At 44.3% G+C, this 26,138-nt stretch overlaps 1 protein-coding gene across 1 annotated transcript; it reads right to left on the bottom strand.

The window, feature by feature from the left end:
• On the bottom strand, nt 1–25,533 carry TLR7 (toll like receptor 7). The gene is made up of 3 exons (XM_084869359.1): nt 25,445–25,533; nt 25,073–25,172; nt 1–4,167 (listed from the first exon to the last, which is right to left on the bottom strand). Exons 2-3 carry the CDS (start codon nt 25,073–25,075, stop codon nt 1,024–1,026), a joined length of 3,147 nt encoding a protein of 1,048 aa, XP_084725485.1. The 5' UTR covers nt 25,076–25,172; nt 25,445–25,533; the 3' UTR covers nt 1–1,023.
• Nucleotides 25,534–26,138: the final 605 nt, after the last annotated feature.

Here is a 26,138-nt window from a genome sequence, read left to right on the forward strand (position 1 = left end):
CTTAAACAACAAACATTTATTTCTCACAGTTCTGGAGGGTGGAAGTCCAAGGTCAGAGTGCCAGGATGCTCTGGTTTCAGGAGGACCCTCCTCTGGGTGCAGGCTGTTGACTTGTCTTTGCATCCACACATAGTGGAAAGGCAGAATGCTAGTTCTCTGGCTTCTTCTTATCAAGGTACTAATCAGATCACGAAGACTCCACTTTCAAGGCCTTATCACCTCCTAAAGGCCACCCTTCTAACACCATCCCATTGAGGGTTAGGATTGCAATGAATGGGGGGGAGGGGAGTGCGGGGAGCAAAGAGTCTATACAATACATACAATATCTAAGCAGATAAATGATTATCAAAGGTAAAGAGCATCACCGGTATGAAAATAGATCACTTTGCTTCCATGTGTAAACAGACGTGCCCATCAATGGGAAAGCTGTTTCTCACCACTCTCTCATGGAACTTCAGGGAAAAGAGCTGGTGATATTTTGACAGGCAGCCAATACTCCGTCTGCACAGAAGGGGGCGCTAGATGACACTGAAGTAATTAGTTGATGCGTTAGGGTTTTTACTTCACTATTTAACTCTGGTACATTCTGATGTCATGTAGATAGATGCCGGTTTTTTGTGTTTTTGGTTTTTTACCCTATTTATATACATGCCAGTACTTCCTACGGGGGAAAGTGTATTCTTAATCTCATGATTGCGTGTGTACTTAATAACCACAATTACAGGAGAATGAAAGCCCCATCTCCTCTGCTTGCCACCCTTCTCCCATTAGGATTTCATCCAGGAGCAGAAAGGAGAGAATCAAATGGCAGCTAAAGCACAGAGAGATGAGAAAGACGACTCAATGAACTACATAAATCCCATTTTCCAATTCCGTTGTCATATATTGGTGGCGCCTTTCGGATGCTGGCAATCCCAAGTGTTGGAGAATTTAAAGCCACTCTTGGTGAGACATCTTTGAGACAGTCTGGGCAGCCAAGCTTCTCCTTCCTAAGGTAGGCAGTCACAGTTTTGCAGAGAAGAGCTAGACTGTCTCCTTGAACACCCGGCTATAGGTCACGTGATTGTCTGTGGCCAGGGCATTCTTCAGACACTGCCAGAAGTATGGGTGAGCCTGCGGGTTTGTTGGCCACTCAAGGACAGAGCTCCCACAGAGCCTCTTCCGGAGTTGGAGGAACTTGGACTTCTGCAGGGGCTTCTCAAGAAATATCAAGATAATCACATCCACTTTTTCATCTATGAGCCTCTGATGGGACAAGTAGAATGCTATCTTAAAATTCTCTGTCTTCGCATACTTGTCTGTCATCACGAACACTGTCTTTTTGCTAAGCTGTATGCTCTGGGACAGGTTTTCCAGAACCGGCTGCCCTGGTAACCAGTCCCTTTCCTCGAGACATAAATTAAAATGTTTCTCTCTCGGGTCTTCCAATTTAGCTACCAGCTCTTCCAAAACCCACTCTGTCACTGCTGGGTCTTTAGTGTCATATACAATGAAAGCATCATAGCAAGAGTCTGGAGATATCAGACGCTGATACCCCTTTATTTTGGCCTTGCAGAAATGGTAACTATACCACACATCCCAGAAATAGAGGTGGCTCGCTGTCATAACCACCATGAGAAAGAGAGCGGCCGAGATGGAGAGCGAGAACAGAATCAGGTTGGTCAGATCTAACTCACAGGTATACAGATCCAGAGAGACTACACTTTGGCCCTTGTGTGTTCCTGGCCCCACACAAGTCACATCCGTGGCCAGGTGAGGAATAGTCACCTCCGTATGGTTAACCCACCAGACAAACCACACCGCATCACAGGTGCACAAGAACCGATTATGATGCAAAAGCAACATATCCAGTTTATTGAGGACGTTTTCCGGAAAGCTGGTCTTTTGGATAATCTGTATTTTATTGGAGCTGAGGTCCAGATACCGCAACTGGAAAGCACCTTGGAGAAAAGACTTTGTCAGATACCTGATTAGATTATTGTGAAGAATTAGTTTCTGGATGCTGCTGGAACAGTTGGATAATTTCCGAGGGACAGTCTTCAACAGGTTGTAGCTGAGGTCCAAAGTTTCTAGATTCTTCAGATACTGGAGTTTCCCCCAGTTGAAAGACTTGAGCCCATTTTTTACCAAAATGAGAGTCTTTAGCTGTGGAGGCATACTTTCAAAAACTTCAGGAGGCAAGAAACTCAGGGAATTGTCAGAGATATCCAATTCCTCCAAATTTACCAGATTCTTGAAGAAACCTAGGTATCTGTCATCACCATCTCTCCATAAAATATCCAAATGATTTCCTCTGAATTCCAGCGTTCTCAGAGATTCGCTCTCCATGGTCCTGCTGGTGGAGGTAGAGATGTCATTGTCATTCATCATCAGTTTCTTGAGAAACTTGAGGTTCTTGGTGAAGTTTAGCATGTGAGTAATTCCTTCTGATTGAAAATAATGGCTATTACTACTTATATCTAGAACTTCCAGGTTGTGTAGCCCATCAAATGCTGTTGAGTAGAGTAAGTCAAGCCGGTTGTTAGAGAAGTCCAAATATTGCAACTGCACTAAAGGCTGAAACTCACTCCCATTAAGACTTTGGCTGATGCTATTTCCTGACAAGTTTAGGCATCTGAGGAAAGAAAGATGCTGAAAGTCAGAGGACCTGATGAAAAAGATGCTATTTTTACTTAGGTCCAAGGCCTGCCCATACTTGTAACACTCTTCATTAAAACTCAAGAAAGGGGGTTCTTTGTTTTTGTATCTGCAACTCCTCGCCTCTTCATCATATTTGAAATAATGTAATTCTTCAAAGAACCGGGACCCATGAGGTCCTACAGAAGTTCTGGTGTTCGAGCAGAAGCCAACTTCACTTGTATCTCCTGACGGTGATATTTTATTCACCGAAAGGTCTAACCTTTTCAGTGTTTGAAATTGTTCAAATATGCTGAGGTTAGCAATTTTGATAAAATTGGTGCCCAGATCAAGAACTTCAAGCTTGGTAAGCTTATGTAATGGGGAGAGGTCAACCAATTTCAGCTCCTTAAAGACGTAGCCCCTGATGCGTAAAACTTTCAGGTTTTTCAGGGAAGAAAAGGCACCTGACAGTTTCATATACTCATGGTAGACCTGCAGCTCATAATTGAAAGACAGATCCAACTGGACAAGGTTGGGAAGAAAATGCAAAAATTCAGCTTGCCCGATTTCTTTGGCCAAGAAGTTTTGGGAAAGATCTAGTTCCTTCAGTTTGTTAAGGTTTTTAAACCATCTTTGGGGCACACTCCAAAGAGAGTTACTGTGTAGACGCAAAACTTGTAATTCTGTCAATGCATCAAAAGCATTTGGATGGATGTGGAGGGGAGAATTATCTGCACAGGGTGTACAAGGAAACGGGACATTGTAACAGCGAGGGCAGTTTCCGCTTAGGTCAAGAAGTTGCAGTTGATTGAGGTCCTTCAAATCATCTTCTTGGATGTGCGTAATAAGGTTGTTGTGAAGATAGAGTTTTGTTAAAGAAGATGGCAACACAGCGGGCACGGCTGTGACATTGTTATCTTTTAGGGAGAGCAGTTTTAAATTGAGCAGTTTTCGGAAAGCATCTCTTTCGATGAAAAAGGAAACATTACAAGGATTGCGATAGTAACAGTTTTGGCCCAGGTAGAGCTCCTCTAGGTTGGCCAGCTCCGTTAGGTTACTCTTGCTGATGGAAAAGATGTTGTTGGCTTCCAGGCTCAGTAGCTGTAAGCTAGAGGGAAGACCCAGCGGTATTTCTAGCAGCTGGTTTCCATCCAGGTAGAGGGATCTTAGATGAGCGAGTCCGCTAAAGCTTCCGGGTTTAACCTGCAGTTTCCTGGTACAGACGTTGTCTTTTGGCCCCAGTCGAATAGGTACACAGTTGCATCGGAAATCAATCTCTATCAGCTGGTCCAGCCGTTGGAAGGAGGCGGGGGAGATGTCTGGGATGTGGTTGATGGTGAGGGTGAGGTTGGTGGTGTTGGCGGGAATGCCTTCAGGAATCCCTGTCAAATGCTTGTCCGTGCAGTCCACAATTACCTGGGCGTTTGGGTTATCCACACTGACGTCGCAGGGCAGAGTTTTAGGAAACCACCTGGCCCCGAGTTTGGAAATGAGGATCATGTGCAAAAGGATAAGAAATTGTCTCTTCCAAGTCCACATTAGAAACACCTGTAAGTTGAAGAAAGCACAAATCACCATTCTAAAACAGAACAAGAATCAGAACTGAAAATTCCCCTTTGCTGCCACTCTTTTTAAAATAAACAACTCAGTCCTGGCCAGTGTCGCTCAATGGGTTGGGCATCGCCCCATACACCAAAGGGTTACAGGTTCAATTCCCAGTCAGGGCACATGCCTGGGTTGCAGGTTCCATCTCCAGCCGGGGGGTGTGATGGAGGCAACCAATCAATGTGCCTCTCCCTCCCTTCCTCTTTCTCTGAAAATCAATAAACTATTCTTTCAAAAAATAATAAAATAAGCAACTCAGGTATTTTCCCAACTGCCTAAACAGCACCCCTGCCCATGACTGTATTTGTCAGTCACTAAGGTTCATAATACTTCTTACATATTTAGGTTTTAACATCTTAGTTTTTCAGTTACCTAGCTTTGAAAGTGCTAGAAGCAGCATTCTCCTGTTTACCGTTATCTAAGTGCTACCATGGAAGATAAGTCAATTAGCTGCCAAGGTGTGAAATTTGGGGGTGAAGGAATGTTAATATGCAAATATTTCTGGGAAGAAAACATATTAAGACTTTAATGTGGCCCTGGCTAAGTAGCTCAGCTGGTTAGAGCATCATCCCAATACACCAAGTTTGTGGGTTCAATCCCAGATCAGGACACAAACAAGAATCAACCAATGAATGATACGTGGAACAGAATAAGTGGAACAACAAATCTCTCTCTCTCTCTCTCTCTCTCTCTCTCTCTCTCTCTCTCTCTCTCTCTCTCTCTCTCTCTCTCTCTCCTTTCCTTTCCTTCCTCTGTCTCTAAAATCAATAAAATCTTTAAAAAGAATTTAGTACAATTAATGCTTGCTTGCTAAGTTTGCTCTGGTACACATTACAAGAATCTTTTGCAATATTTGAACCACTTAATATTTTAAGTAGGGAAACAGTTTATAGATTAAGACAGTTCAGCCACATTAGCTGATTTTCCAAGGTCACCCAACTCCTGCTATTTTGGCACTGCCATTCTATACACTGGCTTTCTTTTTGTATTAAAAACAATTTTTAAATCCTCACCTAAGGGTATGTTTTTATTGATTTTTAGAGGTAGAGGTAGAGATATAGAGAGAGGAAGGGGAGAGAGAGAAACATCGATTGGTTGCTTCCCATACACACCCCAACTGGGATCCAACACACAACCTAGGTATGTGCCCTGACTGGAAATCAAACCCACAATCCTTTGGTGGATGGGATGACACTCCAACCAACTGAGTCGCCTGGCCAGGGCTCCTCTTGGATTATTTTTGCAAATTATCTCCAAGGTGATTCTAGGATGAACATTTTCACAGTGAGTTTACATAAATTTGGAAAGGAGTAGAGTCAGTCATTGCCTAGGTGACCCCTAGCTGATGGAACAGGATGGATACTGAGGCAAGTGAAGGCAGGAAAATTGGGATATCTGGGGACCTACCCTTAATGATGTTTCTTGGGCATTCGAGTTTAACACAAGAGACACTTGGACCCTGGGGAGAAAGACCTTAAATGGGACTATGGAAGCACTGAAGAACTTTACTAATCACCCTATCACCTTGAAGCTGCCCTGCCTTTGAGGATGGTTGAACCTAGGACTTGCTCTCAAGTTCTATCATTTCTATCAATACTTCACTCCAGACAACCAGATTCCAGATGGGCCTGCCTCTGATTCCCCTTCTCCTCTACAATCCACTCATCAAATGACATCAGAGCATTATTTTGTAAACATGAATCAGATCAAGTACAATGACTTCCTACTACACGTTGAATGAAAATCAAAGTCTTTACCTTGGCTTATATCATGAATATCCTGACTCCAGCCTATCTCTCTGACCTTGAAACCATATCTCCCCTTCTTTGACCACACACCAGACATCTGGCCTGCTTTCTGTTCTGCATTTAAGCCAGTTGTGACACTTGCTGTTCCCTCTTCCTGAAATGATCATTTTCTTCCTCTTCTCACCAAGCCAAGTCATTGCCATCTTCGAAGAGTCTGCTTCACTGACACATTCTCAAAGAGGCTCTTTTTGGCCAAATAATCACACACATACACCCATGTAATAATAGTGATAATAACAATGACATGACATTTGTGAACTTACGTAGCACCTACCGTATGCTGGGCATCATTTTCAGTGCTTTACATGCGTTAACTCATTTAACCATCATTATCATCACATGAGGTGCTACTAAAGGTCCTCAATCCTTACCCCAAAACTTTGGGGCTCAATGTTTTTTGCAACTCAGACTTTTTCAGATTTTAGAAGATCATATGATGCATGTACCCCATAGGATGCAATACTACTAACGTGGTCTGGGGCAGCATTCCCTAATCAAACACAATCATTTGTTCAGTGAAGCCCAACACTGCCACTTTAAGTGGGATTAAAAAAAGAAGAAAAGAAAAGGAAGAACTAGCTCATTCAGTTCCGGTCAAGATTCACCCTCATATGAGTTCAGATCATGATGAGTTTGCCATCCATGGAGTTAGAACACAGCTTTCAGCTTGAGGATTTGGGAGTCACAGACCTCTATCGTTATCTCTATTTCACAGATGAGTCAACTGAGGCAGAGAGGTATGTGTACTCTGTACTTGATGGCCCTGCTTGATTGCCTTCAAAGCCCTTAGCATGATCAGAAATTACCCTGTTGATCAACTAAAGAACCTGTATGCATATATGCATAACCCATGGACACAGACAACAGTGGGGAGAAGGTGTGGAGAAGGGACAGTAGGAGGAAGGGACCAATGGGGTGAAAATGGACATCTGTAATACTTTCAATAATAAAGATAAATTTAAAAAATACAGTGTGGAAAGACCATTAGTTCTTTCCAGATAAGATGCCAACACTTATATGCATGTAGCTTAATTATATGTTGTTTTAATTCCATGTTATATTTTCTGATACTTCCAATTAATTCTTTTTATTATTCTCATAGAGTGCAGAGATTGTTATATATCTCCTAATATCTTCCCCGCCTTCCTCTCATCTCTTAGAGATAGAGTCTCCATTTGTAACTGGGCACATGCCACTCTGAAAAAAAAAAAAAAGATTATATTTTCCAGACTCCTTTGCAGCTAAGGAAGACCAAGAGACTAAGTTACAGCCAATGTGAAATGAAAGGAAGTGAAATGTGCAATTTCTGGAACATGTCCTTTACCAGTAGGTCTGGTCTCTTTCCTCCTGTATATTTCTCTTTTAAAAATATATTTTTATTTATTTCAGAGAGGAAGGGAGAAGGAAAGAAAGATAGAAACATCAATAATGAGAGAGAATCATTGATCAGCTTCCTCCTGCACACCCCACATTGGGATTGAGCCTGCAACCCAGGCATGTGCTCTGACCAGGAGTTGAATCATGACTTTCTGGTTCATAGGTTGATGCTCAATAATGGCTCTGAACTGCCAACTTCCAGTTTATAAGAAATCATAAAATTGTATACTAATTCAGTGTTAATTGGATTTTCTATAGCATTTTCTTTTTCTGTCTCTATTTTTAAATGGAAATTCTATTTCTATTGGATATAAATGCAAACCTAGTTTTAGACAGTATAGAATTTGGAACTGGAAAATAAATTGCTGCCATGAGAGAATCTAAAATATGTGATATGGATGTCGTCAGTCTATGAGCAAGAAAGACCCGAATATCGGAGGCTGGAAAGCTGGACCCCAGTGATGCCATCACAATACACTTGACACAACCAACCATGTTGTCTTGGAAGGCAGAACATTCCAATTGGGACTGTTGTTTTTCCAATTTATTTAGATACTAGAGGCCCGGTGCATGCATTCATGCACATTGAAAGGAAATTAATTAGAAGAAATATTTTAATAATGCTATTCACCCTTTCTATATAATAGAAGTATCAACCAAATTCATGATCAACAATGATAGATCAAAATACATGCATGTAATTGGCACCAGCAAGAGCTTTATATGTATCATGCATGCACAAGCCAATTTAGCCTTTTATATATAAAACACACTTGCTTAATTAGACCTGCTTTCTGATTTAGCTAAACTTTCTCCAGCCCAGTGAAGCACCCCAACTTGTCTTTCGGGTAATTGTGAGCAACACAGCCGTAAATATCAACATGAAGCAGATTATTATTGTAGATCATCTAGGGAGAACAAAGGGTAAAATATTTAACTGCAGCAGTGTTTGACTATATTCTGTGCAGTGCGAAAACCTGAAGTAATTTTCAGGTTACCATTTCTTACTTCTTTTCAGTTGGGTCAAGTTTCTAAGCTTTTTAACTCTTCATTTTCCAGCTAATGAAAACAGGATTTCACTGAGTCTCCTGTCTACTTATCCAGGACTTCTGTGAGGATCAAATGAGATGAGGCACGGGAAAATGCTTCAAAGACATTTGATTAAAGTTTGTTTCCACCTGGTTATAAAGCAAGTCATGTTCCTGGGCTGAAATGTTTCCACCTGGTTATAAAGCAAGTCATGTTCCTGGGCTGAAGACACTCCAAGGAGGATAGTCACTAGGGAGAGGAAGCCTACGTGACATCATTACCTGGCACACACAGCACCGTTTCTGGGCTGGGCTGGGATGGGGGCTACATTTTGTGCCATGGAGTCTTGGCAGCATTGGCTGCGATTTGGTGGGCTGTTGCTCCAGAGTGGTGGTGGGGCCTGTGTCCCACTTGGGTGAAGTCAAGTGTTGCTTTGTGGGCACCAGGTCCACAGTGCTGTTTCTCTAATAATAGCCAGTGTTTGTCATGGCTGCTCCTGCGTCAAGCATCTGCCCCCTAGTGGTCAGTGCACATCATAGTGACCAGTTGGACAGTTGGACAGTTACCATATTATCCTTTTATATATATAGATAATTGACATAAGTAACATTGTATTAGTTTAAGGTGGACAACATAATGAGTGTGTGTGTTTTGTGTGTGTGTGTGTGTGTGTGTGTGTGTGTGTATGTTGTGAAATGATTACCACAGTAAGTATATTTAACATCTATCACCTCAAGTAGTTATAATTTTTTTCTGGTGATGAGAACTTTAATATATATATATTTCAGAAAGGAAGGGAGAAGGAGAGAGAGATAGAAACATCAGTGATGAGAGAGAATCATTGAATCATTGATCAGTGGCCCTCTGCATGCCCCACATTGGGGATCAAACCCACAACCCAGGCACATGCCTTGGCCGCGAATTAAACCAAGACCTCCTGGTTCATAGGTTGATACTCTACCATTGCACCACACTGGCCAGGCAACACTAACTCTATTTCAAATGCTCAAAAGCTGCAGGAGACTGAAGTCCAAGCGTGCAGATAAGGGACTTTTTTTCATTCCAGAAAGTTCTATTAGAGAACATTGGCATGGACCGGGGTTGGCAAACTTTTTCTGTAAAGGACTGTACAGTAACCAACTTAGGCAACATTCTGTGGGCACTTAAATAACTTTTAGAATGTAACTAATTAAAGTCACAAAAACCACTCTTAGCTCACAAGCCCTACATAAGCAGGTGGCGGGACAGATTTGGCCCACGGGCTGCAGTGTGCCGACAAAAATCTCAGGCTGCAGTCAACTTATCCATGGAATGAAGTCAAAGCAGAGTCTGTCCGAGACTGCCGAATCTCAGAAGAAATTCTATTCCCTGCAAAGCCTGTAAGTTGGTTCACATTCCGCTAACTTCAACCAACAGCCTTTAGCCCAGCATTTCATCCTCATCCCAGTTCTAAGAGATTTGCAGCGAAGAAGCTGACACAGAGGCTATGGAACTGGCTGCACAGGAGACCTGGTGATTCAAGTAGAACTGTGCTCTCGGAAGCTCCCCTACACCCCCTTTCCAGAAGTCTCCATGTCAGCCCCCCCACTCCATGTGCCCTATCGGCATGCTGCCTGCCACATGGGGAACGCACGGCACATATTTGCTGCATAAACCAAGGCTTTGAACTTCCTTCAAGTCCCATGGAAGAGTCACATTGAATGATCACAAAGAGTAAACTTTTCCCAAAGATCAGCTGCTTGACAAGGGCACAAGGAGAAACCAGGAGGTCGTGGAGCCTCTAAAAAGAAGGGTTGATCCCTGGCCTGGTTGGCTCAGTGGATAGAGTATTGGCCTGTGGACCAAAGGATCCCAGGTTCAATTCCAGTCAAGGACGTGTACCTTGGCTGCAGGCTCCTCCCCAGCCCGGGCCCTGGACGAGCCATGTGGAGGAGTCAACCAATCCATGAGTCTCCCTCACATGGATGTTTCTCTCTGTCTTTCCCTGTCTCTTCCACTCATTTTACAAATCAAGGGGAAACTATCCTCAGGTAAGGATTAACAAAACAACAAAAAAAAAATGAATAAATAAAAATAATTTTTTTAAAAAAAGGGTTGAGCCTGGTTAGTGTGACTCGGCTGAGCATCATCCTATGCACCAAGAGGTCACGGGTTCCATTCCTAGTTGGGGTGTGCACGAGGCAGCTGATCAATGTTGTTCTCTCATCAATGTTTCTCTCTCTCTCTCTCTCTCTCTCTCTCTCTCTCTCTCTCTCTCTCTCCCCCTCACCTTCACCCTTTCTCTAAAAACCAATAAAAACTTTTTTTTTTTTTTAAAGAAGAGGGGTTGATGTGGGGAAAGTGCCACAGAAGGAAGGGGTGTGTCAGAGGAAGGCCATGGGACTGGAGCTGCAGGAAGGCACCTATAGATTCGCTTTCTCAGAAATACTGTTCCCTTGGACCTGAAACCCCAGCGAGAATGCTGAGCATGTGCTCATTAGTCTCTCCTGGGAACAGACACAGCAAGAATGGGACTGCCTCTGTCCTGTGCTCAATAGTTGAGGCCCAGCCCCATTGGCTATTGAGAAGCTATATGTCAGACCAGACGTCTCTCGGCAGAGAAAAGAGCATTAACTACAACGAGATGGCTGGGTTCTGATTAAGCAGGTTGGGGGGGGGGGTGATTCAATGAATGGATCCTTTCTAAATGTGTTATTCAAAGAGAAATAATACCTTTGAGGCTCCCTAACTTAAAAGATAATTTCACCAGGCCGGTGTGGCTCAGTGCTTAAGCATTGACCCATGAACCAAGAGGTCACTAGTTCCATTCCCAGTCAGGGCACATGCCTGGGTTTGGGGCTGGAGCCCCAGTAGGGAGCATGCAGGAGGCAGCCGATTTATCTCTCTCTCTCTCATCAATGTTTCTATCTCTCTTTCCCTCTCTCTCTCAAGTCAATAAAAAAAAAAAAGATAGTCTTGAGAAGAAGATGGAAAATTGGTAAATATTTGATTCCAATGGAAATGTCCTTAAGTGTGGAAATTTCCCCTTTTAAACCATTGGGAACTGTGTGCTTCAGACTGAAGCTGGGGCCTTAGCTTCAACCAGCATTATTTTTAAATGTAAGAATTCATTCATCATTGAGCCACATCTCTTTTGTCATGTGATACAAATAATCCACATGGTTTTGGTTTTGCCTGCTGTTTGGGGCCACGGTTGCCTAAAGACATGAGTCTTTCAAGAATGAGATATGTAAACTAGCATAATACACCATGACACAGGCCCAGCTTTGGTAATGAATCATAGCTAATTACACATGCAAACACACTGGATAAATTTGGATGCCCAATTAGCAAGCTAATTATGGTAAAAACGAGGATGTTTGATTTTGTATGCACAGGTGCTCTATTCTTTCAGTAAATCATCTGTTTTTGCAAAATGGAAAATGTAGAATCCACATTGAACAGTCTTCAATCAGTCATGTTTTTGGTTGTTGCTGTTTTTTTTTCAATAGGAGCTGCCTTTATCATGTACTTACTATGTGATAGGTGCTGAGGTAGACACACAGCTTTTTTAAAAAATATAAAATATAAAAATATACTTAAAATATTAAAAAATATATTTTATTGATTTCAGAGCGGGAGGGAGGGAGAGAGAGAGAGAGAGAGAGAGAGAGAGAGAGAGAGAGAGAAACATCAATGATGAGACAGAATCATTGATCTGCTGCCTCCTGCAATCCCCACACTGGGGATCGAGCCCACAACCTGGGCATGTGCCCTACCGGAATTGAACGGTGACCTCCTGGTTCATTGGTTGACGCTCAACCACCGAGCCACACCAGCCAGGTATGACACACTGTTTATATTACAGCACGGAGCCCTGACAATGAAATCTAAGAACATATAAATATTTCCATTTGGTTGATGAGGAAGCAGAGACTGGAGGGACAATTTCCAACCAAGATTTGAGCTCCTTTTTGACCAATCCCCTTCAAATTGTCTGCTATAGTGATAGCCAATGCACTTGAGATAATGTGAGTCTGCCTCTTGGTTCATTTCCTTTGCAGTGAAATGGTTCTTGGTAATGCAATGTTTTGATGTTATATTAGAGTTTTTATAAGAAAACTTTCCAAATACTAAAAAAGGTATTGATGATTTTGTAGAGAAGCATGGGACACTTGGTTGGAAAGTCAGTAAGGAGGAAATTCCAAAAAAGAAGTGGACTGAAGGTGGCCTGCCCCCTTTATTAGAATTCCGACTTAGGGGAGTTTGGCTGAAGGTGGCCACTCCTAATTATTCCTTGATCTTTCCAAGCAAGTCTGTGTATATGTGGACCCTCATGTGTTTACTGAAATTTTTATGCTTAATATTTATGTGTTCTTGCTTAAAGGACACTGCAAACACATGTGTCCTTCCAAGATTGCTTACCCTACTGATTGTATCTAAAAGATAAACTTTATCTCAAACTGTTACAATAAAAGCCTAAGGAGGCAGGCAATCTAGGCTGTCTGGTTCCTTCAGCCAGGCAGTCCCTTAGCCTCTCTTTCACAGCAAACATTGTGTCAGAGTAATCACTCATCCATTGCACAGGGGCTGCTGGTCTGCCCTGGCATGATTTGAGTGAGAAAAAGAGAGACTCTTTGAATGATATTTTTTTCTAGGAGTTCCCCATATGTCATTCTAAAATACCATAGAAGCTAATATTCAAGATTCCCTACCAGTTTCCTTCCTCATGCTTCCATACTCTCCAAGCTTATAACATGGAGAGGATTCCCACTTTACTTTTTACAAATTAATCTGTTTTCACTCACTTTTTGTGAAGACAGTTCTCTCCCTCTATGACACATGTGTCAAACACAAGGCCCGCGGGCCAAATCCAGCCTGCCAGGCCTTGCAATGTGGCCCGCACCGCGCTGTCATCACTGCACTCCGCTGTCAGTTTATGACATTGTCAGTTTATGACTGTTCAGTAAACCATTCGGCCCGCGATTTAGGCTGGATTTTAGATTTTGGCCCCTTCTCTGATTGAGTTCGACACCCCTACTCTATGCCTTTACTAAGCTGCTTGAGCTATCACAAAATGGATGATATATTTCTTTTGTTTGTTTTTTATTTTTAAAATTTCTTTATTGATTAAGGTACTACATACTAGTCCTCATCCCCCCAGTCCCATCTCAAACCCCTCCCCACGCATGCACCCCCCTGTTGTCCATGACCACTGGCTAGGCCCATATGCATGCACACAAGTCCTTTGGTTGATCTCCTCCCCTTACCCCCACCCTCCCCTACCTTCCCTCTGAGGTTTGACAGTCTGATAAATGCTTCCCTGTCTCTGGGCCTGTTTTTGTTCATTGGTTTATGTTGTTCATTATTTCCCCTAGATGAGTGAGATATATTTCTTATGAATTGCATCTGATGCCCAGTAAATGCTATGTCAGGTTAGTTTATGAAGTTGCATATTTAAATGCATGCTGAGCCCTAACCAGTTTGGCTCCGTGGATAGAGCATTGGCCTGAGGACTGAAAGGTCCGAGGTTCGATTCCGGTCAAGGGCATGTACCTTGGTTGCGGGCACATTCCCAGTAGGAGGTATGCAGGAGGCAGCTGATGGATGTTTCTCTCCCGTCAATGTTTCTAACTCTCTATCCTCTCCCTTCCTCTCTGTAAAAACAAACAAACAAACAAACAAAAAAACAATAAAATATATTTTTTTTAAATGAAGGCATGCTGAGCTCTACCTTCGTAATAAAAAATTCCATTCTCGTGTAGTCACTCAACAAACATCACTGGGAATGTACTGTAAGCATGGCACTGTGCTAGGCAAAGCAGGGAACCGTGATGAGTCAGACACTGTCCCTGAGCAGTCAGGGACCAAAAGCCCTGCTGCCATATCTCAGGAGTCATGCCTGTCTCCAAGGCACAGGGCTCTGCCACCAGGCGATCCACAGTGAGAACAAGAAGTTGGAGGACAAGACCAGTATTCCGAACTGATTTCTCCTGATTTTTTTTTTTTAAACCTGAGAAGAATTTATTTTTTTAAATATATTTTATTGATTTTTACAGAGAGGAAGAGAAAGGGATAGAGAGTTAGAAACATTGATGAGAGAGAAACATCCATCAGCTGCCTCTTGCACACCTCCTATCGAGGACGTACCCACAACCAAGGTACATGCCCTTGACCGGAATCAAACCTGGGACCTTTCAGTCCACAGGACGATGCTCTATCCACTGAGCCAAACAGGTTAGGGGCGATTCCTCCCGATTTTACACCCATGTTAGATTTCCACCAGAATGCCTGAGGCCATAGAGCTGTGAGACTGATAGCAAGATACATCCACCAGGATGTCTCTAGCTTTGCAGATAGTATTTTTATCTTCAAGACTTGGCAAGCTCACCGCAGATGCACAGATGCAATGTGAGGGCTCAGAAGGACAGATGGCAAGAGTGAGGAAGTGAACTTCAGTGGTTTGCTTCTCACAACGAGTTAGAGGAAGCCCAGGATTAGTCTGACTTCTCATGTTTATTTTTTCTGGGGGTTAGCACCCTCTGAACGGAAAGTCAGATCCGGAGTCAGCCACTCTGAGGCAGTGCTACAGACTAGAGCCTCCTAAACGGTGGAGGTTGAACTAACTTACCTCACTGCCCCTTTTCCTTTCTTTTTAAAAATATATTTTTACTGATCTCAGAGAAGAAGGGAGAGAAAGAGAGAGAGAGAGAGAGAGAGAGAGAGAGAGAGAGAGAGAGATCAATGATGAGAGAGAATCATGGATTGGCTGCTTCCTGTACGCCCCCATATCAGGGATCAAGCCCCCAACCTGGGCATGTGCCCTTGACCAGAATCGAACCCGGAACTATTCAGTCCACAGGCTGATGTTTTATCCAATAAGCCACACTGGCTAGGGCAGTGCGACTTTTCTATTGTGGTTATTCTATAATGCTGAGGCCTGGCCCTGGCTCCCCCTGAAATTTCTCTGCCAGGATGTGGCCTCAGCTGGGTGCTTTCCGAGCCACCCAGAAAGAGTCTCAGCCTGCCAAGGTCCAGCTGCCAATGCTAAGCAAAGTCTCCAATCACCATGAACCTTCAAAGGATCTCACAGAAAGGGGAAACACAGTGAGAACTGCATGGTGGTCCCTCAATTTGGGGAAATGGTTGAAAGTGGGAAACCACCGATAGTGGGATATACCTTTAGAAGGCTGGTAGAGCTCTAGGTATTGAAATGAAAAGCCATGCAAGATATACTAGGAAGTTGTAAAACTTTTAAATCAATTTTTAAAGGAGAATCACAATAACATATAATGTATGATCCCTTTGTGATCACACACACACACACACACACACACACACTTGCTTTGTGTTGGCAGTGAAAAGTATGGGAGAACACATAAGAAACTTTAACAGTGATTTCTATATCCTTCTCTAAGGTTTGGTTTGTTTTTTGTTTTTGTTTTTTATAAGGAATATGTATGGTTTTTAAAAACATTCTAAAATTTACAGAGGATGTACTAAAACCTCACCTCATCATAATAATGTGGGAGGAAATTCTGAAAAAAGAAAAACTCAACAGGTATTTAGTAATACTTGCTATGTGCCAGGTACCTGCTTCTGTTTTTGTTGTTGTTGTTAATCCTCATTCGAGGATATTTTTCCCATTGATTTCTAGATAGAGTGGAAGGGAGAGGGAGAGACAGAGAGAAACATTGATGTGAGAGAAACATATTCATTGGTTGCCTACCATATGCACAGCGGCCAGGGCCGGCAATGGAGCCTACAACCAAGGTACATGCCTTTGACAGCAAATCAACCCCATGACCCTTCAGTCTGAGGGCTAACACTAACCAATGAGCCAAACCGTCTAGGGCCAGGTACCTGATTTTACGTGTTGAGTCACATCCCTGGAACAAACAGACAAGATCCCTGCTCTTCTGGAGCTTATGGTCTCCAAATACTAAACTCAAAATGCTATCTACACTAATAAAAGAGAAATATGCAAATTGCCCAATACACCCATGATGCCCACCATCCAATCAGGAGTGAGTAGGCAAATTAAACAACAAGGATGATGGGTTAATTTGCATATGCAGGCATTGAGAGAAGACTGAAGACTGAAGAGACTTGGCTTCTCCGCTGTGGCCGGAGGAAAACCAGTGCTGGCAGCCAGGGGAAGGAAGGCCTATTGCACAAATCTTAGTGCAACAGGCCTCTAGTAACTAATAAATGATGTGGGCTGTTAGATGATACATGTAATGGGGAGAGAAAACTTATGGCAGTGTGTGAGGGATCAGGAATGTGAGATGGGGTTGAGACTATCAATAGGGTGGGTTGGATGGGCATTGTTGAGAAGTTGACATCTGAGCCAAGGTCTCAAGGCGAGGAGGAAGCTGGCCATGCAGAGCTATTCAGCGAGGAAGCATTTCAAGCAGAGGGAAGAGACTTATGCAAAGGCCCTAAGGTAGAAACATGCCGGAACATTCATGAACATGGCAACAAGACTGGCCGGCCTGGTGCAAGGGGAGGAGAACAATAGGAGATGAAGTTGAAGAGGGGGGAGGGGAGCAGCACCATCATTGAGAATGTAGGGCCTTCTCAGCCATTCCAAGGATGGTGGCTTTTACTCCGAGGGGCATGAGGATCCACTCAGGTTTTGAGCTGAAGAGTGACGTGGTTTGACTTAGATTTTAGAAGGATATGCTGGGTGCTGTGTTGAGAAGAAACAATGAGGGGCAGAGGTGGAAGCCCGGAGACCAGTCAAGAGGCTATTACAGCCCTAGTTGGTGTTGCTCAGTGGCTAGAACATCGGCCTGGGGATTAAAGGGTCCCAGGTTTGATTCCAGTCAAGGGACATGCCCAGGTTGCAGGCTCAATCCCCAGTAGGGGGCGTGCAGGAGGCAGCCAATCAATGATTCTCATTATTGATATTTCTATCTTCCTCTCCCTTCCTCTCTGAAATCAATAATATATATATTTTAAGAGGCTATTATAGTAAGTCAAGCAAAAGACCCAGCTGGCACGGGTGGAGGTGGAGAACTTGCCAGGTCCTGGATGTGTTTCAATGTGAAGCCAAAATAAATATGGCTTCAAAGTTCTTGGAAGAATGTGAGGAGAGGGTTAGAGAGAGTGGACCTTTCTGGGAAGTTTCTTGCAAGGGGGAGCAAAGACGCTGGCAGCCTTCCCAGGGCCAGTAGGGTCAAGTGAGCTTACTTTAAGATGGGAGAAATAAGAGCATGTTGTAATGCGGGTGCAAACGACACCCTTCAGGTAATGAGAGCAAATAATAATAACAAACTCATAATAAAGAGGAGGATGCGGTAAGAGAGAAAGGGAAGGAGGCTGAGGTGCTGACCCTGTATAGGCGAGCAGGAAGGAGACCTTAGCTGGGAGCATAGAAATGTCATCCTCAGTTTAAGAGTCCAGCCCAGCCAGTGTGGCTCAGTGGTGGGGCCTCGGCCTATGAACCTGGAGGCCATGGTTTGATTCCAGGTGAGGGCACATACCCGGGTTGTGAGCTCGATCCCCAGTAGCGGGAGTGCAGGAGGGAGCCGATTCGTGACATTTCTCTCTCATCAATGTTTCTCTCTCCTTCTTCCTCTCTCTCTCTCAAAATCAATTAAAGTTTATGTTTTAAAAAGCCAAGTTGCCCGAGTTGAAAAGGAAGTGTTGGGAGATGCATGTTCGGTGGAGGAAGTCACTTGAGACAAATTGTGGAAGCAAGGGACTCTGTCATGGCCAGAGCCTGCATTCAGATGTGCTGGGCCAGTGGTCGGCAAACTCATGAGTTAGCAGAGCCAAATATCAACAATACACTGATTGAAATTTCTTTGGAGAGCCACAGTTTTTAAACTTCAATTTCTTCTAATGCCACTTCTTCAAAATAGACTCGCCCAGACCGGGGTATTTTGTGGAAGAGCCACACTCAAGGGGCCAAGAGCCACATGTGGCTCATGAGCTGCAGTTTGCCGACCATGGGACTGGGCTGACCTAGAGGTGATGGCTGGCAGGAGAGTAAGGAGAAAGGGACAGGGAAGAGAGGAGGAGTGGACCCATTGTTGGAAAGCCTTCCATTTGAATCCACCATATCAATCTAGCACTGGGCTGCCTGAGAACTAGACGTGTGTGGCATACACCCATTCAGGGCTAACTGAGCACCTTGAATTAGGGAAGTTACTTCTACACTATTTGTTTTCTAGACCAAACCTCCACTGGAAACTTCCCTAATAGATTTATGACCAAATATCCTCTTCTTGCACTTCAACATATTTCTAATCGTAGGCTAATCTCTGCAAAGTGCACTTACCATAAATGTCAAAGTCTCATTATAGAACACAGAATAAAGTACAAGAAGATTACCCACTTACTTCGGAAAAAAAGAGATTTTTTGTTATTTATTTCCCACCATTTGAGCCCAACAAACTTGGCTTTCAAAAGAAAAGAATAAAATGGCATAAAGCAGGCTTACATAAGCGAAGAACTCAACAGCTGTCATGCATCACAAAAAATTTCAAAACTTCTTTGGCCTTACACCTTATCCACTTGCTTTCCATAAACCATGAGTAGCACACTTCTTCCCGTAAGCCCCATCGGCAAACAGCTTACATTTTACAGCAACTGTCCTCTGTCACCACCACTCCCCCCTCCCAGACGTCTGCATTGCAGTGCACACGCAGTTACAGACAAAATACAACTATTGGTGGACACTGAAATTTGAGTTTAATCCAACTTTTACACACGAGAAGGAATAGTCTTTAGCTTTTTCTTTCATTTTTTTAAATATATTTTATTGATTTTTTTTTTCAGAGAGGAAGGGAGAGGGAAATAGAGAGTTAGAAACATCGATGAGAGAGAAACATTGAGCAGCTGCCTCCTGTACCGCCCCCCCCCACACTGGGGATGTGCCCGCAACGAAAGTACATGCCCTTGACCAGAATCGAACCTGGGACCTTTCAGTCTGAAGGCCGATGCTCTATCCACTGAGCCACACCGGTTTCGGCTTCCTTTAGCTTTTCCAGTCACTTAAAACATAAACATTCTGACCTTGTGGGCTAGACAAGGACTGGGGGCAGGCTGGGTATGGCCCATATTCATAACGTGCCAAGCCCAGCCCCTTAACTTTGGGAGGGAGGGGCTTCTAAGACATAAACGATCTATTCGTGGGGTTCTCACTGCTAAAGACACAAATCCACAGGTCCAAAATGGCATCACTCGTGCTAAAAGCCCATGCTAGGGAAGCTAGATTTAATTCCTGATCTGATTGCATTTCAGCCTCTCCCACAAACATCACCCTAGTCACCCAGTCCTGAATTAGCGGTCAAGCACCAGGGAAGTAATCTGAGCTGGTGGGCGCTCTCCATCCACCACAGGAAGGAGAGGCGACTGCATGGCAAACCCTCCTATTCTCCTCCCCTGAGAAAGGATGCCTTGGCACAGGAACAGTCCTTTCACCCTGGCTGGGTAGTTTAGTTGGTTGGAGCAGTGGTCAGCAAACCATGGATTGCGAGCCACATGCGGCTCTTTGGCCCCTTGAGTGTGGCTCTTCCAAAAAATACCATGGCCTGGGCGAGTCTATTTTGAAGAAGTGGTATTAGAAGAAGTTTAAGTTTGGAAAATCTGGCTCTCCAAAGAAATTTCAATTGTCCTGTTGATATTTGGCTCTGTTGACTAATGAGTTTGCCGATCCTTGGGTTGGAGTATTTCCCAATATGCCAAGGTTGTGGGTTCAGTCCCCAGCCAGAGTACATACAAGAAGCAGCCAATGAATGAATGCATAAATAAATGGGACATCAAATCTTTCTATCTCTCTCTCTCTGTCTGTCTGCCTCTCTCTCAAAAGTCAATAAAATAGAACAATCCTTTCTTTTGTTAATAGCCCCCTTGCCCCACCCTTCTTCCTATAAAACTTTCCATATATATATATATATATATATATATATATATATATATATATACATACACACACACACACACACATATATATATTTTTTTATTTCAGAGAGGAAGGGAGAGGGAGAGAAAGATAGAAACACGGACGATGAGAAAGAATCATTGATTAGTTTCATCCTACATGCCTCCTACTGAAGATGGAGCCCGCAACCCGGGCATATGCCCTGACCAGAATTCCAACCATGACCTCTTGGTTCATAGGTCGACACTCAACCACTGAGCCACACCAGCCAGGCAAAACTTCCCATTTTGTACAACTCCTTGGAGCACCCTTCTACTGGTTAGATGGGATGCTGAGGATTCATGAATTGCTTAATAAAGCCAATTAGATCTTTACATTTACTCAGTTGATTTTTTTAAATCAGGTAACACATTTATTCATGTAAACCATCATCACAGACTGACATTTAGTAAGCATCTAGCCTGTGTATGAAAAACATCAGGAATATATGCTAGTTCCCCATCTCTAGCTTGCTTTTTTTCATTTACCTTTATATCATGCATATGTGCTTATGTCTTTCAATATTACTGTTAAAAATGATTTGATGGCTACATAATATTACACTCAACGGTGAAGTTCAATGAATGAACCCCTCCCCAACATTGGACATGAGAGATTCCCTTTGCCATGCTGCACAGACTATCTTTTTATTATTGTTTTGTTGTTTATCCGCAAAATCGAGGATATTTGTCCATTGATTTTTAGGGAGTGTGGAAGAGAGAGGAAGAGACAGGGAGAAACATTGATGTGAGAGAAACACATCAATCGGTTGCCTCCTGCACAAGCCCTGACCAGGGCCCAGGCCAGGGAGAAGCCTGCAACCAAGGTACATGCCCTTGACAGGAATTGAACTCTGGACCCCTCTGTCCACAGGCTGTCACTCTATCCACTGAGCCAAACCGGTTAGGACCGTAGACTATCTTTGTAAAGAGTTTGCCACATCACTGATCATTTCTTTAACAAGAGATTTTATAAGTGGAATTTCCATATCAAAAGATCAGACCTTTAACTATTATTAATAAGGTGCCATAATTTTCCTGTGCTTTCTGGCCTTTTGTATTGCATCTCTTGAAAAACTTGTCCACATCTCTTCTTTAAAGAGACATACCAACTTCTCCTTTTTTTGTAAGTAGTAAGATATCATAATGGATATTCAATGAGTTCACTGAGTGTTGGCTGGGTAACTGCTAGGCTTGGTCCCGGCATGGCTTCCAGAGTCAGGTGCCCAGTCAAGACCAGTCAAGCTCCACCAGGGCTTGGAGCTCTCCATCAGTGCCTCAAAGCTGCTTCCTCAACCTGAAGCCTCAGCATGATGCTTGACCTGTAGTTAAGTCAGTGGTCGGCAAACTGCGGCTCATGAGCCACATGCGGCTCTTTGGCCCCTTGAGTGTGGCTCTTCCACAAAATACCACGGCCTGGGCGAGTCTATTTAGAAGAAGTGGCCTTAGAAGAAGTTTAAATTTAAAAAATTTGGCTCTCCAAAGAAATTTCAATCGTTGTGCTGTTGATAATAGGCTCTGGTGACTAATGAGTTTGCCGACCACTGTAGTAAGTGGTCAACAAATATGAGCTGCCTTTTTAAATATATATTTTTATTGATTTCAGAGAGGAAGGGAGAGGGAGAGAGAAACATCAATGATGAGAGAGAATCCTGGATCACCTGCCTCCTGCGTGACAGGATTGAGCCCACAACTCGGGCATGTGCCCGGATCTGGAATCAAACTGTGACCTCCTGGTTCATAGGTCAATGTTCAACCACTGAGCCATGCTGGCTAGACCAAACATGAGCTGTCTATCAATCCTCCATCCCTCGAGGGGCAAGGGCTGATGTGGGCATGGGTGTGCATAAAAATAGCCACCTAAGCTTCTAGGAAACGAAACTATAAGCAGTTGTCTCCTCTGTAACATAATAAACCCGGGTTAACTCTTCATTAGACCTCAGACCTCAGTGAGCCCTGGCGCCCACATTCAGAGCTCCAGGTCGGAGAGGGCTCCTGGTGAGTGTATTCTATCACATCTAACTCGGGTGACAGAATCACTTCAGAAAAAGGCCACTGAGGCGTTTTTCTGATAATACTCAGACCTAATGACTCACACTGCTTGCAAAAGACTTGAGCCTATACACTGAGTAGCCAGATTATGATGATCTCTGAACACATAATCATCTGGCCATTCAGTGTATATCTTATAGAATAAAAGGTTAATATGCAAATTGCCCCCTTGAGTAGGAGTTCAACCAGCGGGCAAGCCGGTGAACCGCCCATGTCCCCTCCCCCTGGCCAGGCTGGCTGGACCCCACCCATGCACGAATTCATGCACTGGGCCTCCAATATATATATATACATACATACATACACTGAGTGGCCAGATTATGATGTGTTCAGAGATCATAATAATCAGGCCTCAGTGTACACTGTTATTTGAGCCGCACACTGGCCCTAAATGGCAACTGGAAAGGCATTATATTGCTCATTTGATAAGCAGAGAAACAGTTTCAGAGGGCTCAGGGCAGGAGGGGGGGACAGGTCCCCCAGCTGGCAACTGAGTCAGTCGGCACTGAGAGAGGCTCACTGGGCAAACTTGTGTCAGGCTCCTCTGAGCCACCAGACCTTGACTTTGGGGCATCTGAGTCCATCCGCCCAGTTTTCACGAGATTCCTGCTAAACCAGCTTAGTGAGAACTCCTCACCCTGACATCTGGTCAACCTTGCTGTCTGATCCCACCGCTTCCCTGCCCCCTCCTGGGTGATAACTGGTCCCTGGCCTGCCCTCAGCAAGGACCCTGGCCACGAAGTTTATCCCACGTGTCCCAAACCCTGATGCTTCCTCCTAGTACTTTTCCATCCAGCGAGCCTCACTCTGCTCCTTGCCTGTAAACACCCCTCACATGCTGGCTTTGGAAGGGAGCCCAATTCTATGCCAAGTTCTCGGTTCCCCTCTCGCCACAGTCCCTGGACAAAGTCTGTGTTCAAAGCTTTAACTACTGGCCAGCTCTGGTTTTCTTTTCTTATTTTTCAGCCCATTTTTTTAAATCCTCACCTGAGGATATTTTTGTTGTTGTTGCTTTTCAGAGAGAACAGAAGGGAGGGAGAGAGGGAGAGAAGGAAAGAGAAAGAGAAAGAGAGAGAGAGAGAGAGAGAGAGAGAGAGAGAGAGAGAGAGAGAGAGAGAGAGACATTGATATGAGAGAGACACATCAATTGGCTGCCTTCTGTACTCACCCCAAACTGGGGTGGGATTGAACCTGCAACCCAGGCACGTGCCCTTGACCCTTGACTGAGAAATGAACCTGCAACCCCTCAGTGAGCAGGCCAACGCTCTAACCACTGAGCAACCCTGGCCAGGGCTCAAATCCACTTTGGTTTTCTTCCTTACTCTTCACCCATAGAACTTCTCCACACACCCTTTTTTTGCAGCTACCAACCCACTTCATATTGACCAGGCATCATTGTATCCCTAAGGCGTTGCTGGCATCAAAATATGACAGCTAACCCCTGTGACACCTAGAACATGCTCACACAGTGCAGTACACGCAGCTTTACAGCGTGGCACTGAAACGGCTCAAAGGGAACAAGACCCCCCTTCTCCGTGCTCAGAGGCAGGTGCTCCCAGACCTGCCTGGTGACTATATGGAAGGCAGTTACCTCAGACCACAGTGAACGCTGTGATCAGGGAGCCTGCTCTGATGGGACCCCAGTGTCATGTACCCTCCCCCACCCCACACACACCTCTCTCTCAGATGCGCTCATCATTCTAGAAAGTCAGGTCCAGCTGATACAAAATGATTGCACAAGCCTTAGCCGGTTTGGCTCAGAGGATAGAGCGTCGGCTTGCAGACTGAAGGGTCCCAGGTTCCATTACAGTCAAGGGCATAGGCCCGGGTTGCAGGCTCGATCCCTGGTAGGGGGCATGCAGGAGGCAGCCAATCCATGGTTCTCTCTCATCATTGATGTTTCTCTCTGTCTTCCTTTCCCTTCCTCTCTGAAATCAATAAAAAATATATAAATACAGAATGAAGCCTGTATCCTGGGGAGAGAGTTGACCCCCTACCACGCATGCACTGTGATTTCAAACATAACTCCTCCTAAAAGCCATGACCGGCATGATTTCTCAGGCTGGGTGACCCAGCAATCTCACATGGGACTGTTCCTTCTTCAGGGATGCGGCCCAGCTGCCACCCTGCTTTCCCTAGTCAGCACGCTTGCTCTCCAGCCTGGTCCCATGTGAGCCCCGATAATGTGCTCGCTCCGGGGACACCAGAGGCCGGGACAACACACAGTAACCTCAGCCATCTGTGTGGCTTTAAAGCCAAACCCTAGGGCCTGGCCGGCGTGGCTCAGTGGTTGAGCCTCGACCTATGAACCAGGAGGTCACGATTCAATTCCCGGTCATGGCTCATGCCAGGATTGCAGGTGGCTGATCAATACTTCTCTCCCTCTCCCTTCTTCTCTGAAATCCATAACAATCTACACAGATGATGAAAAAAAATTGAACCCAGAGAAGCTGTTTTCCCAACGCAAACGTCTGCCTCTCCTTGGACAGAGCAAGTGTTGATTAATCTGAAATTACGACATGCTTCTTATTGATAATGAAATATCACTGAGAACTTTCTCCCAGCAAATAGCCAAAGTGAAGATTCCCCCCTGTGGCTCTTGCCAGCCGATTTCAGCTCTTCCCACAGAGATGGAAGGTAACACTTTTTAGGGATCTCTAAGTTCTGCTTACCATGTTTAGTCTTCTTCCAGAGGAAGAACAGACATCTGGTTGAAGAGAGCAGGCCACGAGAGGTGTCCAGATCAGCCTGAGATGCGCCGCATAGCATCAACTACAAGAAAGAGAAAACACCACACCATGCCCTGAAAATGCCAGTCAGACAAACTCCAGAGACACCCCCCCCCCCCATGTTTGACATTATGAGAAGTCTGATTTCTCTCTGAAGAACTGATCTTTTTGAGATCAGTCTGAAGAACTGAGATTGCTCTTTCAGTTCTACAACAAATGGTCTGGCCTAGGACTGGGGTTCACAGTCCTCCCCGCTCCCCGAGAATGAATGGCTCCTCTATCCAGTTACTTAAAGGATCCCCAAGTTTCCCATACCTTTCTTGGTTGCATGGAGCAGGTCCCCGTCTGGAGCCTTCTGAGCTGAAGAGGAACAGAAGGTGGAAAGTCACAGACCTGGACTTTCCAAGTACAAAGACAAGGTTGGTGGGGAGGGGGAGGAGCATGACTATTCGAGCCACCCCAGACATGAGATTTGCAGAAATACCAGGTTCCTCTTATTTCCACCTCCATAACTGGGGTGAGGTTGTCTCTAAATCTGCACATCCTGGGGGACTGATCATTCTTCTTCTTTTTAAAAATAATTTATGTTTAAATCCTTCCTGCTGCTTCTTTTTTAAAATACATGTTTATTATTTCAGAGAGGAGGGGCAAGGGAGAGATAGAAACAGCAATGATGAGAGAGAATCACTGACCGGCTGCCTCCTGCATGTCCCATACCAGGGATTGAGCCAGAAACCCAGGCATGTGCCCTTGACCGGAATTGAACCCGGGACCCTTCAGTCAGCAGGCCAACGTTCAATCCACTGAGCCAAACCGGCCAGGGCTGATCATTCTTTTATACAGTAGTTTCTCACCCTCAGTGCTACTGGCATTTTTTAAAATATATTTTATTGATTTTTTACAGAGAGGAAGGGAGACAGATAGAGAGCCAGAAACGTCGATGAGAGAGAAACATCGACCAGCCGCCTCCTGCACAACCCCTACCGGGGATGTGCCCACAGCCAACGTA

The sequence above is a fragment of the Pipistrellus hanaki genome (assembly GCF_964339955.1).
Source record: "Pipistrellus hanaki genome assembly, chromosome: X".
NCBI classification, from domain to species: domain Eukaryota; kingdom Metazoa; phylum Chordata; class Mammalia; order Chiroptera; family Vespertilionidae; genus Pipistrellus; species Pipistrellus hanaki.